We start from the raw sequence: 18905 nt of genomic DNA, 5'->3' as shown, positions 1-18905 counted from the left end.
TACTTGTGTTTTTTTTTTGTCATATTTTTTGTCGCGTGTGATATTTTTCGATTTGACATACAATATTGAATTGTACAATTTGAAATATTTGTTTCACTTTGCAGCACTGTATATTATATTCAGGTAAAAAAAATTGTATGTCCAGTCTTCAGAAAAATTTTGCAAGGTCACGATTACAATAAAAGCCAATTGTTTTGGATGATGTTCGTAAAATATTTGAGGTTTAAAATGGACAAAATACCTAAAAGTTGTCTAAATTTTCCAGTCGCCCTACAGTTCTCAACAAAGGAATCATAGAAATGGAACTTTTTATGAGGTTATAGTTTAAAACAACTGCTAGGCTTAATTTTGGATGGTCTAAAAAATGGATAAATATTATCCGATTTCGACCATTCGACCTCGACCACTGTGCATTGGGATCCCCAAATACCAAATTATTGTTTTTTCGTTGGAAAAACATAAAGTGAGTGAGACCGTTATATGGGGGGCCATACCAAAACTGGAACCTATAATAACAATTTTATACTACAAGAATTGTCATCCGTAGCGAGTCTTAAATGCCAAATTTAAAAATAAAATCGTGGATAAATGTGATTACATACCGATTACTGGTGGGTACCGTTATATATGAGCTATAGGAAAACATAGATATTTAATTTTCGACCACCGGAGCGAGAACCCATTATGACCTACAAATACCAATTTTTGGACAAATCCATAAATAATGTAACTAAAACCATCAAAATACCGAATATCTAGAGGTACCATTATATGTCGGCCATAACAAAACGTGGGCCGACGTGAACTTATATTAATACCAACCATCCTTGACACAATACAAGTTTTTGTGCCAAATTTGAAGTTTTTGTGCCAAATGAAGCTCTACGTCAAATAATGAGGTCTGTATCGTGATTTCAACAGACAGCCGGACGGTAAAATCGACTTAGAATTTTATGCTGGGTATTTTCTTATGGGGTCTACGACAAATTTATGGGGTCTACGACAAATTTATGGGGTCCACGAATATTTAGGAATGTTGCAAAAGGAATGGCAAAGTTAATATACCCTCTTTCTCAGGGTGGAGGGCATACAAATAGAATAATTGGCACAATCCTCATACCCACAAATGATCAATATTATGAAGGGTAATGCCTGTCATGAAATCTAAAAAAAATTTCCGATTTTCTTCAAATTTTCTCAATATTTCTAACCATTAAGTTTAAATATTCGTCGACAAACCTACTAAAATTTTCCAACAATTGTTATTGCCATGCTATGATAGAGGGCATAAAATCAATACAACGTCCTTGCTTTGCTCCACCAACACATCCTATTTCTCCCCTTAAACTATGTGTTTTACTGGCACAAGAAACCTCAAACAAAACAACAACAACAAGAGTGTTGATAAAAACAACATCAACATGTTGTAGTTTACAAGGACTTTATCAGGCAGCAAAACTCTTGATGTCTTGCATATCAAAAATCTCTATCGATTCCCAGTGGGAGCTCAGCCAAAGCGGGTGCCTTTGAAAAGCAAAGGAGTAGCAATGGCTTTTTAACATCGACGTAGGAAAGAGTATTTCATAAAGTCTAGTTTACACATCATAATATTTTAAAATAAATATTTAAACTGTATTCTATACAATTCTTTATCATAAATAATCTATATTTAAAATAATTTAAATTTTGGGAGAACCAATAGTTGAATCTTCAAATTTGGAACGAAGATTACTATTCCATTGTAGGACTGAGACATGTGAGTAGTTTTGGAAATTCGTACTTATGTGTGCGTACATGGTACTAAATTTGGTACAATTCAAATGTTGGGTAAATTGGTAGAGTTGGATTGCGGAAATTTGAAAATACATTCCATTGGACTCTATGATGTAGGTGGTTATGAAAATTTGTATTTAAGTGTACTAAATGTAGGTACTAAATTTGATACAATTTGATTTGGATGAACTGTGGGAGTGTAGGTTTGGGGGTAGTATGTAGGAAGTTTTGGAAATTCGTGCTTTTGTGTACACAAATGATACTAAAATTTGTACAAATTGGAGTTCTAATGAATCAATAGAGTTGGGTTTTTGAAAATTGAAATGAGAGTCGCTGATGGAAGGCAGGATAGATGCACCAAAGGGTTATTGGAAATGCGAACTTTGAATTTAGGACATTTTCTAAAATGTTATTAAACTTCTAAAATGGTACCATTTGGTATTATGTGAGCAGATGAAGCTAAAAACTTGAAAGTAAGTTTGATATAGGAAGATGGTTTTGGAAGTGTGTACTAAATGGTACTAAATTTCGAACAGTTTGGTTTAGGGTTCAAGAATGGAACTAGAATATTGAAATTTTGTATTGGTGTTCCTGTCCGCGGTAGGTTTGTGATAAAGAGGTCGTTGCGGCAATGTGTACTACAAGTGCCCGAAAAGTACTAAATAGTACTATATTTGGTATCGCCACAAGTCTTGACATATGAAGGTGCATTCGGAAATGTGTACTATAATTGTGCGAAAAGTAGTAAGTAGTACTATATTTGTTATTGGGTGGAGGGACGGGGCTGGAATGGAATGGAATGGAATGGAAGTATAAAATTGTCTATAGAGGTTCCCATTTTAGTTTGACCCCATATAATGGTCTCACTTTGTATGTTTTTTTTGAAAATATTAACAGCTTTACCCATGCGGTCTTACCATATGTAGTTTAAAGTGGAACACGTTTAAATTCAGATACTTTTATTTAAAAATGTTTCCTTTACCCAAAGGTGGAGGGACGAGGCTGGAATCCTCAAATTTGATGAAAAGGACTCTGTAGGTCTCCGGATTTGAGATATGGAGGTGGTTTCGAAAATATGTAATATATATATATACATATATATATATATATATATATATATATATATATATATATATATATATATATGTATATATATATATATATATATATATATATATATATATACATATATATACAATTTCAGAATTTTATCTCTATTCCTTCATTCAATAACAAATTGAGTACTATTTTGTACTTTTCGTACAATTATATTACATATTTTCGAAACCACCTCCATATCTCAAATCTGGAGACCAACAAAGTCCTTTTCATCAAATTTGAGGATTCCAGCCTCGTCCCTCCACCTTTGGGTAAAGGAAACATTTTTAAATAAAAGTATCTGAATTTAAACGTGTTCCACTTTAAACTACATATGGTAAGACCGCATGGGTAAAGCTGTTAATATTTTCAAAAAAAACATACAAAGTGAGACCATTATATGGGGTCAAACCAAAATGGGAACCTCTATAGACAATTTTATACTTTAAGGTTTGTCATCTACCAATTATTCTTAAATACCAAATTTGAAACAGTTGAATGGAACCACAATTACCAATTTTTGACAAATTCGTGGAAAAATGTGGCGAAAATCATCAAGATATTTTATTTCGGGAGGGACCGTTTTATGGGGACTATACAAAAACGTGGACCTATATATACAATGTTTCGCCACCGGATCTAGAATCCTTTATGACCTACAAATACCAACTTTTAGACAAAACCGTGGAAAAATGTGGCAAAGATCATCAAAATATCGAATATCGGGTGGTACCGTTACATGGCAGCTATACCAGAACGTGGACCGATATATTCCATTTTCAATACCAAATTGTTCTGCCAAAATACGTCAAATAATGTGGGCTGTATCGTACAGACAAAACTAAAAAATAATTTACGATTTTCCGTAAAAAATCTTTTAAAATCAAAGGGTTCTGGCTAGAATGGCTTCTTGAACAATTCTTAAAAATTCGCGTTAAAAACTTGTTAAAAATCCACGTCTTATGGCTGGGATGGAAAAAATCCAAGCATTATGGCTGGGACGGCCCTTCAGAAAAATTCCACTTATTTTAGCTGGGATTTCAAAAATATTTTAAGGTATGGCATCTTTAAAAATTCAATAACTTCACGCTTGTGAGGAGCGCCTAAAAGTAGGCTACAAAAATGCAAAATTGTTAAAAAATCACTCCATGTGACCCCAACATGATGTGTAAACTATTTTCAATAGTTTTCAAATATTTCATATTTTGAAAGCATTTTTATAGGTTTCTGCAATTTCATTTTGAATCGCAAAAAAGAGGCAACGAAAGTGTTGGTCTAAAAAAGGAAGCAATACTGATGAAGATTACGATGATCATGTTCCTCACCATAACCAGCCAATAACAGCAAGACGGCTTGGCTTTATTATCTTAAAAAAAAACATTTTCTCAACAAAAGATAAGCCGAACAAAGCCTCTTGTAATGAAAAAGCTGTTCAAGCGTGTGAATATTCTATCTGATGCTGTAGTCTATGTCGGCTTATGATATATTACACGAACAAAAACAAGAGTATGACCAGCAAACCAAAGTAAATGGTCAGAGCAAAGGGGAGAGAGTTTTCATCTACAAAGTTGCTGCCAATTGTTGCAATCGTTTTTGTTTGAGATAACCGTTACTGGACTAAAGCTCGCGGTGTGCAATATTCAATATGTTTTTATGTACATCCGTTCGTTGTTCACGCCACACTGCACTTGACAGTTATTTGGCAGCAGAGTTTCTTAACATATTTCTTTTTTTTGCTGGCTTTCATTTCACTCGATATCGTAGCGTATCGGAAACAACAAAGGAGTCAACGACCAAAATGTTCCAAGACTTTAATTCAGTATTAACCGCTTTCATATCCTTTCAACGTCATATTTCAATTCATACGTCCTGTGGTCATGACACACCGACCGACCGACAGGCAATTGTGAAAAGAATTGAAAAGGAAGTGGAAATCCGTGTAGTTCCAATCTTTTATAGAACAAGTAAAAAAGCAGTAAGTTCGGCCGGGCCGAACATTGAATCCCCTCCACCATTTGAAACGAATTAGATAATTAACAAAAAATAAAATCCATTAAAAATTCTGTTAAAATCATAAAAATACAGAACATCGGAACTATATACGATATTGTGTAGAATTTCAGACAATTCCATTGAAAAATGTGGCTTAAATCATCAAAATACCGAATATCGGGGGTACCGTTATATGGGGGCCATACGATATCATGGACCGATATATATGCATGTGCAAAATTTTAGCTTCCTATCTTAATTCGTTTTGACTGTAGCGTGATAACAACAGACGGACGGAGAGGGCTAAATCGTCTTACACTGATCAAGAATAAATAAACTTTGTTGGGTCTAATATACCATCCATACTATATATGGTGGAGGGTATACAAAATGTGAATAAGGGACGAACAAAGTGTCGGAGCCAACCTCCCCATAAATTAGTACATACATACGTTCTATGGAACGAAGCGATGAAATAACTGAAAGTAAGTGTATCCTTAACCACAGGATCAACGCGTGAAGTTCGGTTAAACAAAGCCGAATATTTTACCATGAGAAAAAATTAGAAAACATACATTGTGATATATTAATTCATCTAGAATCTTGAAAGTTTGGGTGAGGGTATCTCTTGGTCCGAAGGGGTCAATTAAGGCTGGGTTTTTGGAAATTCGTACTAGAACGGCACAAACAGTATTAAAAGGTACTAAATATGGTACCCTTTGTAGTTGAGGAAGCAGTAGAGCTAGAACTCTTAAATTTGGTATGAGGGTCACTGATAGAGTGCATGATAGATGTACCGAAATGTTTTTGGAATTTGGAATGGGAACCAAATTTAGTACTATTTAGTATCTTTCGCACAAACAAATGCAAATCAATGCGAATAATCCGTTGTAAAGTGGACCAAGCCATGCCCAACTGCTGAGAACGGCGTTTTTGGGATGTTCTTGGGGACTTCTCAACATTGGCTCGCGTTGCAGCGATATTCTCGGCCGATCGAATCGGTCGACTTTTATAAGGCCTCTTCGAATTAGCAAGAGCCTTACCAGTCGAAAATTTTTCGTATAAACGCTTAATGGTGTTCTTAGAAGGCGCACTTCTCACATTTTTTAATGTTTTAAAAGCCCGTTGAGTTTTCACAATTGACTTCTTCTGTTGAATGTAAATTTCAACTATTTCAGACAGCTCGCGTGGCGTGTACTGGTTCATGGTAAAAATCTGCTTGGACTGACGCTTCAAACGCGGTATGTCATTAAGCGATGTGAAAAGTTATGGCGTTGCCAGATGGGTCCGTCGAATGTGGGCAACTACTAAAATATATATTCTTCGGTTAAAAATTGTCTTAGTTTGGTTTGAAAAATTGTCTAAGGAACTTTACGATAACTTAAATCGGGTGGCTTTAAATTTTAGGTGTAAATTGAAATATAATTTATTCTTTATACCCTACAACACTATGTGTTGGGGGTATTATAAATTTGATTGGGCCAAAAATTATGTAACACCACGAAGTATTGGTTTCCCACATAGGAAAGTATATATGGATCTTCCTATCTCGCCGAACTGAGTCGATCTAGCTATTTATGTCCGTCCGTACGTCTGTCCGTCTGTCCATGTTAATTTGTAATCACTCTACAGGTCGCAATTATGGCCCGATCTTCACGAAATTTAGAATGGAGTTGGGGCTAGGGTCAGAATAGAACCCTATTTCTTTTGGAGATGATCGCATAATATTTAGGGGTTGAAATGGACCAAAAACTGAAAAAATCCTGATTTTGCAGTTGCTCTACAGGTCGCAATTATCGACCAATCAAAGCGAAAGTTAGCATGGGGCTAGATGTTTGGGCTGGGCAGAAGCCTTCCAATTTTGATGGTCATCGGGTAATATTTAGTGGGTAAAAAAGACCATAACATTTGTGTTAAATGAAAGTCCAATTTTTCATTAAACCGCGAATATTTTTAATCCCGGCGTAATCACAAATAGACGAACAGGTCAATTCTGACCGTGACGTAGATGCCGATAGTAAATATATCGGTTATATATAGTGAAATATATAAAATGTGTATATACAAGGGGAGGGGATGTTAGTTAGAATGCTTGTATCTCAAGAATGGCTGGACCGATTTTGACAAATTTTGTCAATTCAGAATGCCCTCATGACATAAAAGTATGAAATCTAAAAAAAAGAGCAGAAAAATATGCCAATAATGATGTTAATATCGATTTTGTAGTATTTTGTGACATTTTTTTATTTTTTCAATTTGACTTATAATATTTTGTAATATTTTTTCACCTTACAAACAGGTTGGGGATATTATATAAGTATTGCAAATATCGTCCGATCCTCGCGAAAATTTTCACAAGGGTAGGGTTGGGCTCAGAAGCGCCAATCCAATTGTTTTCAACGATGTCCGCAATATATTAGGGGTTGAAATGGACCAACAACTAAAAATTTTCCTGATTTTGCAACCGTTATAAAGGTCACAAATATAAACCAAAGGGCACGAAATCTCGCATAAAGTTAGAGTTTAGAACAGCGGGTAGAATGTACCACTAATTTTGTGTGAAAAAATACCAGCATTACTTACAGGCGATATCCGAAATACACAAAAGGCGAACTTCTGGCTTTTTTATGCTGATTTCGTTGACGAATATAGTCAAATATCGTAGACAAGCAAATCATATAGATGAGTTTAAATTCGGAGATACAGAGGGGCTTCTTGCTTTTGGAGATGATTGCAAAATATTTAGGGGTTCAAATTCACCAAAAAACAGAAATGTTTTTCCGATCACACAATTGAAGCCAATCGACACGCCTGTGAAGAGATTTAAGGACAGGGAAGAATTCTAGTATTTTGGATAACCATTGGATTATATTTATCTGTAAATTGGACTACAACAACTAACAGCCCGACGGAGCGCATAAATATTGGGCAAATGTCCCTAGTCAAAATCCTTATTTCAAAAGCGAAATCTTCCAATATAGATTTTGACATAAGGGGGCTTCTAACATATTGTAGTGTTGTAGTGTATAACATAGTCGGCCCCGCACGACTATAGCCTTTGCTTACTTGTTTTATTTTAAGTTCAGTTGTAGAAAATATGTTCCACTTATAACATTCTATTCTTTTATGATTTGCGAAATATTGAAAAAAAAAATCTGACTTTTTATTATACCCTACACTACAAGGTGGTCAGGTTATTATGTCTTTGTGCATTTGTTTGTAACAGGCAAAAGGAAACGATAGTCCCTTTTGATGATCTGCATAGAATCACATTCTTTCCAGATGAAATTTTGCATAGATCATTTGTTTGGCCCAAGGACGATTTCTATTGAAATTTAGAATATCTTGGTCCGATTTGCCTTTTATTGTGCACGAAACGTGTAATATCAACCCGAATAATATGGAATTTGGCACATACAACTAAATTAGGCCTGAAAATAAGTATGCCAAATTTCATCGAAATCGGTCCAAAAATAGCTATAGCTCCAATATATATTGTTCATCCGATTTGTTATTTTTGTCCTCCGCAACCGTAATATGCACTCTGTAACAACAATATTTGGGGAAATATAGCAAATACAGCTCAGAAATACATTTGCTAAATTTTATCGAGATCGGTTCAAATTTGGATATAGCTCCCATATATAACTTCGTCCGATTTACCTTTTATTGTGCACCAAACGTCTAATATTTGGCACTTACGACCGAATTAAGTTTAGAAACTAGTATGTCAAATTTGGTGAAGATCGGTTCAGATATAGCTATAGCTCCCATATATATTGTTCATCCGATTTGTTATATTTGTTACCCACAGCCGTAATATGCACTCCGTAACAACGTTATTCAGGGAAATATATGAAATGCAGCTCAGAAATATGTTTGCCAAATTTTATCGAGATCGGTTCAGATTTGGATATAGCTCCCATGTATATCTTTATCCGATTTCAAATTAATTGTGCACCAAATGGGCAATACAAGTCCGAATTTAAAAGGTACAAATGCTTCGGCTAACTTAGTCCTTTGAACTTTAAATTATAATTATAATCATAGCGTGTGTGATTGAATTCTCCAAAAAAACTTTTAATTGTTATGTGGAGCTCTACTAAATTAGCAAAGTGGTGTAGGGTATCATAAAGTCGGCCCGTCCGACTTTAAGGCTTTCTTTACTGGTTTAAATATGATTCATATATTATTGTCATAAATTGATATCCGTGAGCAGTATCCAAAATTCGTAATGACTTCTTGTTATTTTGCGTGAATGTGTGTATGTGTGTGTGATGCCTTGTTATCACTGTTATCATGCTTGTTTTGGTGGTAACATCATAGCATCGCAACGCAACGCAACGCATCCCATCGTATTGTATGTTAAATAATGTATGCCAGCAAAATCTTGTTCCAAATGTCATGTCATTTGGTTTCCCCCCTCAAATATGGCATGCTGGACATGTTTGTTGGTCGGTTGGTTGTTGTGCCAACAAAAGTGGTTGAAATGCATTCGGGGTGGAGTAGAAAGTGGGGGAGTGATTTTCGAAATATCGCATCTCAAAATCATGCACATGTATTTACATACACACATACATGCTTGCATTTTCCGCACTGCATAATGACAGTCCAACACTGCATAATCTATGTTTAATGTTCGGACAACAAGTCACGGTTTCCTTGTGTGCGAGGTTAATGGTGATGTGATCAAAGCGACAAATATGGTTCCCAAATTAACATATTCTACAAAAAATGTTGGAAAGTTTCATAGTTTTGTTGTATTTTATGGAGAAAAAATTATATTTTCAAATCGCCTGCACTAGAGACTCTGTTAAATGGAGTCAAATTTTGAGGTATATTCCTAGGTTTTAAGCCTGGCAAAATCTCATATGTCAAATCGAATATGGCAAAGCGAAAATAGGCGATAAAAATCTTCCACAAATATTATAGCGAAACAAGGCGCAACATTTTCGATATAGATACTTATCCTAGCTGCATCACAATGATACTTTGAAACAAAATTTAACCATTCCATAATCAAGTCATATATAATGATGCTATGATGCTAATACTTTAGTTTTCGGTTTAGGTTATATTCTTCCGTGATAAAGGTCATAAAAATCTAAAAAATGATCCAATATGGCGCTCAGTCCGCTTAGAATGTCCAAGGTCTGCGGCCAAAATGTTTGCGTGTCCAAGTCTTAAATACACCCTCCTGAATATTTTTGCGATAATATTCGGCATTTATTGAGATGCCACGGTCGATTAATGCGAGCGGAGAGCGACCATCGGCTGTTATGGCGGCCCACACCATCACCATGGCCGGCGCTTGAGTTCAGGTGGCCAACCGAAGGTGCACATTTTCAGTTGACCTCTTTGGCAAGTAAACACGATCATTTAGTTTGTTTGCAAACAGCTGGACAACGATTGTTTTCTCATCGGACATATCCAATTTCGGCAGTTCGCCATTTTCAGCCAATCGACGCAACTTTTTAGTTCTTTTGAGTATATTTTCTTTCTGTTGCGGTGTAAGTTCTTGCACTATTTGGAATTTCAATGGCTTTACCCGAGCTAATTTTTCAATATTTGTCGAATGGAATATGGCGATATGTTCAGCTCACGAGCCATTTTTCGGACACTTCCTTGACGACGCGCTACGCTACGAGCATCACGGTAACGAGCGATGGTACGAGACACAAAATATTTATTCACATTTAAATGTAGGAGTGCTCTTAATATGCATAGTGGTATAGGGTATCATATAGTCGGCCACTTTTTGACTTTTCCTTACTGGTTGTATAATATGGATGTACAAAACATTTTACAATAGTAGGGAACTTTAATAATTGTGTTCGCTACGTCGAATTTTAGGTAACGCTGTTAAGGACACAAATTAGATTTAAAGCGCCTGCCATGGAGACTTTTTCAAAAGCATTTAAAAGCTACCCTATATTTTCTCGAAAATTAGTCTTGCAAAATTGCATTTCTCTGGAACTTTTCAATCTGCAATTTTTTATAGATAGATTCATAAATGGCTTTATAAAAAGCCACCGAAATAAGCAAATTTTTCTTTTATAAAATCGTTAGTTATTGTAATTCATATATTCATTCAATTCATACCTTACTTATTACACCAGACTATAATTGAAATATTTCAATTTGCCAAGTAAAGATTTTTCAAAACCTCAACCAATTGTCAGAATTTAAAAAAAAAAATCTATTGAAATAATACCAAAAGTTTGTCATATAAGTCTAATTTTGGCTTTAAACCTGAAGATATTTTTTAGTTCTTTCATAATGGATCCATCACAATTAAAATCGTGGCAGGTCGAATTTTGGAAATATTGGTCCAACTTATCTTCTAACTCCATAAAGGAGAAACTTTCCCAATTGTTAAAAATAGGGAATTTGAAAAGGATGCTGGTTACACAATCCTCTGTTCTTGAAATCGTAAGGAGACTTAAAACACAGCCACTAATAGATTTTTCAATAGAATATAATCAAGTTATAAAGATATTGATATTTTAAAACGGTAAATTGCGGTGCATTTGATGTGGCGCCATCTATCGGTTGTTAAATATACAAATGACGTGGTTCAGGTTTGTGGCTAGACTATTCAGCAACATTAACCCTCAAATGTCATAAACATAAGTTCATCTGAACAAACTACAGTTCTCAAGTTTTGTTTGTAGATGTCTCTCAAATTTGGTGGCACAATTTGGGACAAGACCTAAAAGGCTTGTTTCAGCTATTTTTTTAAAACATCAAACACATCTCAAATTTAGCGATTATTAAGCTTTAAAGTTCAAAACTATAAACACCGTAAAAATATAGCTGATTTGAAAAGATCTAAAAAAATCTACTGTTATTTGGGAGAGGTTTGAAGAAAATAGGAAATAGATTCCAATATGTTACTAGAGCTATTATTACTCAAAACATTTACGAGAATCAATCAATATTTTCCTGGAATGCTCTTGGCATAAATTTGATGTAAGTTTGACCACCAACCAAGTTTGGTTTAATATCGGGTACTCGATTCGTTTTATATGACACATATATGTATGACATTTTTCCGAAAATTTTCAACTTTTGTGGAGGAGTTCCAAAAAAAGGGGAGATACTTTCCATTTTCGCATTAGCTCCAATATTGGCAACAATATTGTGATGTCAAAAAGCCATCAAGTGGGTGATGCCGTTATATGGTGGCCATAAAAGAATGGGAACCTCTATAGACAATTTTATGCTTCAAGCCTTTAAATTTGAAACAATTTCGTGGCTAGGATTATCAAAATAACGAATATGGGTGGGTATCGCAATATGCACGCTATAGGAAAACGTGGAGCTAAATATTCAATGTTCTGTCACCGGAGCTAGAAACCATTATGACCTATAAATACCAATTTTTAGATAAATTCGTGGGAAAATGTAGCATAAAGCATCAAAATACCGAATATCAGGAGGTACCGTTATATGGCGGCTATACGAAAAGGTGAACCGATATATCTCATTTTCAATACCAACCATCTTAGACACAATGCAAATTGTTCTGCCAATTTTTGAAGCTATACGTCAAATAATATGGTCTATGGACAAAAAATACCCCTTTGTTGACTCGTTTGAGGATTATAGTGTTATAGATGAATATTCCTCTTATTTTTATCTGAAGACTCTATGTGCCTAAAATGCATGGATTCCGAGGAATCTTTATCCGAAAATTTCCAAAAGTGTGGAAGAAGGGGGAATATGCCCCTCTCGTTAGGTTACTTTGCGATTTAAACTTTTTATACCCTCAGTAATATGGCTACAGAGGAAATATGTCATTGACACCATTCCTTCAAAGTTTTAAATAACCAAAACGATCATAAACACCGAAATAAGCACCCAGATCTCTTCAAAATACACACATCACAATATTTTTATTAACCCAAGGTCTGGTCTGGAAGATGGGTTATATCGGCCTATTCCTTCTTGTACCTCCCCCACAAAAGTTTCAAAATTTTTAGTATCCATGAAGCTCATTCGATTCCATTCATACTTGGTACATCTCAATATTTCCATTAACACAAGATCTGTTATAAAGATGGTATAGATCGGAGCAATTCTTCTGGTACCTCCAAATAGGGTTCAAGATTTTTTAAAAACAAAATGCTCAAAGATAGCGATATAAGTATCCAACTTTTTTCAAATTTCACATATCCAAATATATTTGCTAACACAAGATCTGTTGTGAAGATGATATATATCTGCCAACCGCTTCTGGTACCTCACCCACAACAAGTTCCAATACCTTTTTCTATCATAACTTGCGAAACAAGTTGGTGATTCTTTACAACTTGCTATACCTAAATATTTCTTTTAACCAGAGATCTGATATGAATATGGAATATATGATTGGATATAAATGTTCGATTTTATTGAAATTTTGAACATGCCAATATTTTTATCTGTATTGCATGAAGTCAACAATTTTTATAATCTTAACAGAAGTCACTATATATTTCAATCATCGAACATTGGCTGAGGTTATAAATCTGTCGGCAAAACCGATTGATGCTTTTTAACTTGTTTTAAATATATCTGAATTCCTGCCGTTTAGGTTAGCTTTAGACCTTTGACGTCTTCTTGGACCTATAGTACAATTTTAGCCGTAGTTTCAAAAAAAGGCCAAAAAGTAATTTATCATTCCTCGTATCTTATATTCCTCGTATTTTTATCTACAATTTTGTTCAAGGCTCTATATATCTAAAATGCATGGATTCCGCGTAATCTTAATCTAGGGGAAATTGCTCCCTGTATTTAGGTTACTTTGTGGTGTAACTTTCATAACGCTGATACATGTGCCTTTTCGCCGTTATTATTATATTTATATTTTTTTCTGTTAAATCTAATTATGTGTCGAGGTTTACGACATTTTTGACGTCACAATTTCTGAACGGCCATCTAAGGGTGTACTACAGGAATCCATATTCCAAACTTTAGGACGACTTTTAAAATTAAAAATCCTTCGAAACGTTTACACTTAAAACGTACAATTTATTTTACATACATATTTTAAAGTTAAAGGACACTACAATTAATAAACAATTACAACAAATTCATGTGTGGGTGTGGGACAAATGTTTTTTTTTTTTTTTTTTGCATTCCATCCTTTTTCGTTCTCAATTTTTCTTGTTTAATGGACATTTGATGTGTGTGTGTGTGCTTGTGTGTGGGTTCTGAAATCAGTCTCACTATTTCTAAATGTTAGAAATATTTTCTGGGTGTTCTCGTTGTTTGACCTCTACCACCACCACAACTTAGGCACGGACATCCTTATAGTGTTTCTCATCATCATCCTGATTCAACTTGATGGAGTATTTGCCAATCAAGGAACCTTGAACATCAGCTTGGCCATCGGCATTGAATTGGGGACCATCACCGATGTCTTCGGTTTCTTCCTTGACAACACGGTAACCGTTCTCATCGGCTTCATAGTGGACGGTACGTCTGACGAAACCGTCACTGTAGGAGTACATGCCGGTGACCTTGGTGCCATCACGGGTCTCTTCGCGGGCAATGGTGCCGTCATTGATTTGATCGTCGATGTGGGCATTGAAGGAGTATTGGGCAGATTCGTTTTGAATGCGTTCCAACTCGGCCTTGTCTTCGTCGTCTTGGTCCTGTAAAAAATGTGAGAAAAATGCAATTAATTAATGAAGGGGTTAATTTTTTATTTTTTTTTTTTAATTTTTTTTTTTTTTTTAATTACTGCCGTTTTTGTAATTATTTCCTGATTTTGATTGATTGCCGTTGTGCCTACATTTGCCATCGCAGCATCTGCCATGGATGACTGTTAACGATGGGCAATGAGTGAATAGGCGTATTACTACATCTATTGTTGTCGTTTTTGTTTTTGTTGCGGAAGCTGTCGACCTTCGAGAACTTGTAATTGCGTTTGGTAATAAACAGATTAAATGTATTTACTTATTAACGCTTTGTTCAAGTGGTGTGATGGCGTTGGTTTTAAGAAAATCTCATCTTTTTTACCCAATCTCCTCTTCCCACCCTGATAATCCGATCTCAAGTAATTGGCATCAATCACTCGTTTTAAGTGCCATTGTTGTTGTAGCTATTGTTTTTGTTGTTTGCTACTGTTATGTTTTTGTTTTTTTTTTTTTCATTTAACTTGAATACCCAATGAAATTCCAATGAATGGGAGTCTGAGCTTGGCTAGGCCAAAATTAACAACAACCGCAACAAATTTTGTTAAACACGTCTGCGCATGCCTTCAATGGCGACAATGTTGTTGGGCATGCGCACGTTCATCGATCGATTATCAGGTATGTCAGTCAAGTTTATTGGCTAAGAATTTTTAGGTGGATTTTTTGCCTTTGTTTTGGTTTTCCAAAGAATTAAGTTAATGGGATTTTTGGCGAAACAAAAACTGGGTAAATGCTAATTTTTTTTGCGGTTAATAGAGAAGCGTGTGGGGGAGGGGGTGTGAGTAACTGGAAATTTAATTAAATATGCCTGGTTTTCAAACAAATTCTTGAGCGCTAATCCGTAAAATAACATTTTCAATTATCGTTTCATTTTCTATGCAATGCGTGTTCCGCTTGACAACTGTTTTTTGAGATTACTAAACACGAAACCTGTTTCACCCGGTACCATTTGACATTTGCCGCATAGGTCCGTAAAAATCATATTTTATGAATTTCTTAACATTAAATGCTAACGCATTATTTTAAAATGAAGGGATTATTTTTAATTCCGTGTGCAGAAAAAATCTTAAATTTAAATTTGAATCTAAAAATGAGGCGGTTTTCGTATTTTTGGTCCCATGGAGTCAAACTTGGGCCAAAAAAAATTATTTATGCTTAAGAATCTTCTATATATACAGAAGGCCTCTACAGGCCTACTTCTTTCTTCAGAAGATCTCCGGAGGGTATTTCACGTGTATCAGACTCTTAGAGGACCTTCTATGTATGGAAAACCTCTGAGAAGTATTATATCTACAGAAAATCGGGAAAGGGTCTTTTATGTAAGTCCTTAGAATTTTCTATATTCAAGACCTGAAAAGTATTCTGTTTATATAAGGCCTGAATGGTATTTTTAAGGCAGAAGACCCTTTAAAGTCTATTTTATTTAAGTCCTCCAAAGGGTCTTCTGTATAAAAAAGACTTCAGAAGGGCATTCTTTAGGTAATATTACCTTTGAAAGATGTCTGAATGATTTTTATTTTTATAAGTAGAAAATTGAAGGTTCTTCTGGGTTAATTACACTTATAAAGGCTTTTGCAAAGGAATCCAGAAGGCCTTGGATGAAAAAATGCCACTGACTTTGGGAAGAATACCATTTTAAAAGTATTTTGCCCAGTCTACCTAAAAATTCTCTCGAATTTTTACATCGATATAGATATAAATTTCTCTCTCAAGATAAGACCTCTAAGGGATCTTCTATGTATTTAGAAGGTACAAAGTGTCTTCTGTTTATAAAAGACCTTAAAGGTGTAAAAAAGGAGAAGGTCTTTTATGTTTAGATCCTCATTTAGGCTAAATTTTGGATTTTATCGTTAAACAATGTCTGGATTGTATCCCATCTTGGGAAGCAAAACTCTCAATGGTTTCCTCTGAACATAAGCTCTCTGAAGGGTCTTCTAAGTATTTTTTGGATCTGCAAATAATCTTCTGGGTATAAAATTCCTCAGAAGGACCACATTTTAAGTAGAAGACCCCTTGGAGAATAATTCGCATATAAAGATCTCTGGATGGCGTTTTATCCTTAGAAGAAAAGGGATCATGAGCGTCGCTAAAGGATCTTCTGTAGGTAGAAGAGCCTCAAAATATTCTTGGAACGTTATAGAAGACCTTTGAATTTTCTTCCATCCATAAAATTAGTATGAAAGTCTTCTATATATAGCTGTCCTCTGAAAAAGTCTATAAAAATCACAGAAGGGGTTCTATTTGTAAAACACCCCTTAATGGGTTTTATCTTTAGAAGAGTAATGAAAACTTTCCGATCTATAGAATACCTCTGAATTGTATTATATCTTTGATATACATCTGAAGGGCCTTCTTCCAGTAGTAAGTTTTCCGTAGAAGTTCCTATGGTCTTAAAAAATAATGAAATATATTCTGAAATATTGAAATTGGTAGCTCGGCTAAGATAGACCAAATGTGCTTCAAATTCCTTCAACTGAAATCTTTCAATATTGACTGAAAATTCCTTGAATTAGAAGGTCTTTTGTAGAAGGATTTTTGGTAACAAGAAAAAATATTGAAAATTGGACCCGTACCAAGAATTATTAACCATTTCATTTTTTCACAGCTAAAAGCTCTTTATGTCGATGGGAACCGATTTTTTTTTAATATATCGTTTTTGACCTCGATTCTATCCTTATTGCTGAATGAAACCTGTGAAGTTTTAACGCAATTTAAACTGAAATCCAAGAAAATATATATATTTTTGCTTGAGTTGGCAGGATATGGGCTCAAGCCAATTAACCTCTGCTTAGAATCTAAGACGTATACATAGAACTGGAGACAATTCTGATTTGTTTCTTTAAATATCCTCCTATTTCGAAGCCAAATAGAACATAATCCGTAAAAGGTCCATTTGGCTACCAAAAATTATGAAACAAATTCTGTATTGGGACCCCGACAATTTCTTCACTTAAAAGCTTTCTATGAAGACAGGAGATCTTTAAAAAGGAAGATGATGAATAGAGACTCATTTTATGACAAGGGGATCTATGTAGAACTCAGCTTGTTTCTTCCCTGCAGAAAACTCATTCTTGTAAAAAAAATTCGATTCTTCCAACAAAATTCACTTTTCCTTGATTTGAAAGAGGCCAGGAAAAAATCAATTAAATTTGCATGAATTCGAAAATAATTTTGAAACATTAGGACGATATTGCAGAAAACCCCCAACCTTTCAAATTCGTTATGACTAAGCTATTTTAAAAAACCTTATTCGATTTCCAATTCACAATTCCGTTTCCATTATTTCAAATTACTTCATATCACACTTTAACGAACTACCTATTTTTATAAAAAAAATAGGTGTTTGTTTGCTCTACTTAAGGTAATACTGCGCAATGCGACCCTCCTAATTGACTAATTCACAACACGAAACTAATCAATATCCAATCAAATATTGAACCACTTTTGAGTTGGCCTTAGTGCTGTAATTAGCTCCATTACACCTTAAAACGCTGCACTCAATTTGAATTTCGGGTACTTTTTCTTCGTTTTCTTTTTAGCTTTGTTTTTTTTTTGTGGGTTACTTTTTATGGTCATTACCACTTTGCTTTGCACTTTTCAATTGTCATTAAAATTCCTGTTGCAAACGTAATTTCCCCAATTTTTTTCTCTTTTTCTTTTTTGGAAAAAAGGGAACACTTTTGAATGTCTTTCTCTTTTCGGCATTGGCTTTTTAAGGAATATCCACTCTTTTTTTTTTTTTGATATTTCTATTTTAAATAAATTTTCACTCACAATGGGCATGGCAATAGCGGCAGCCAAAAGGCAAGAAATCAACACGAATTTGAACATTTTGTTGTTGTTTTTGTTGTTTAACTTTGGGAGGAGTAGTGTTGTTTGATGTTCACGTTTCAAGTGTACTGTGGACTATGTTTGGCAAAGTGCAAATATTCTTCTTTTATACGCACTCCATAACGCCATCGGGGCCATGCGCATGCGCAACTTGTGCTGCCGCAGTCCACAACTCGGTCGCTGCCCATAGCGATGACGTTGCCTTAAATCTTGGCTTAGCCTGCTTACCAAGGTATGTAGACGAGCGATGTACGTATAAATTAGTAAATATTTACCGGCTTTATATTTTGTGTGGTTTGATGGGGAATGTCATTCCACAACAACGCCAGCAGCGACGCCAACGCCGGAAAGTAAACGTCGCAAACTATTCCAGTGCTTTTCGAATGCGAAGGCAGTTGGAGTTTTGTTTTAAGTTTGTTTTTTTTCTTTTTTGCATTCAAGAGCGCCCGAAATGTCAATGGTTTAACCCATCTTCCATGTGCATAGTATGGTCTGGTCGTTCGTCTGACTGTCAGTCAATTTGTCTTT

General features: G+C 35.0%; 1 protein-coding gene across 1 annotated transcript; it reads right to left on the bottom strand.

Annotated features, from left to right (window-relative positions):
- Positions 1-13857: 13857 nt before the first annotated feature.
- On the bottom strand, positions 13858-18472 carry LOC101897869 (cuticle protein). Its single transcript, XM_005187954.4, has 2 exons — positions 18321-18472; positions 13858-14504 (listed from the first exon to the last, which is right to left on the bottom strand). Exons 1-2 carry the CDS (start codon positions 18375-18377, stop codon positions 14142-14144), a joined length of 420 nt encoding a protein of 139 aa, XP_005188011.1. The 5' UTR covers positions 18378-18472; the 3' UTR covers positions 13858-14141.
- Between the last annotated feature and the right edge of the window lie 433 nt (positions 18473-18905).

This window comes from Musca domestica, unplaced genomic scaffold, assembly GCF_030504385.1.
Source record: "Musca domestica strain aabys unplaced genomic scaffold, Musca_domestica.polishedcontigs.V.1.1 22, whole genome shotgun sequence".
Classification (NCBI taxonomy): Eukaryota; Metazoa; Arthropoda; class Insecta; order Diptera; family Muscidae; genus Musca; species Musca domestica.
Note: the sequence above shows the minus strand (reverse complement) of the source record. Positions and strands in the feature narration are given on the sequence as shown.

Bases quoted from the DNA above. Each gene is read 5' to 3' on its own strand.
- LOC101897869 (XM_005187954.4), bottom strand. From the start codon at position 18,377: ATGTTCAAATTCGTGTTGATTTCTTGCCTTTTGGCTGCCGCTATTGCC. The intron at 14,505-18,320 runs GTGAGTGAAAAT...CATTTTTTACAG, and splicing joins CCGCTATTGCCATGCCCATT to GACCAAGACGACGAAGACAA.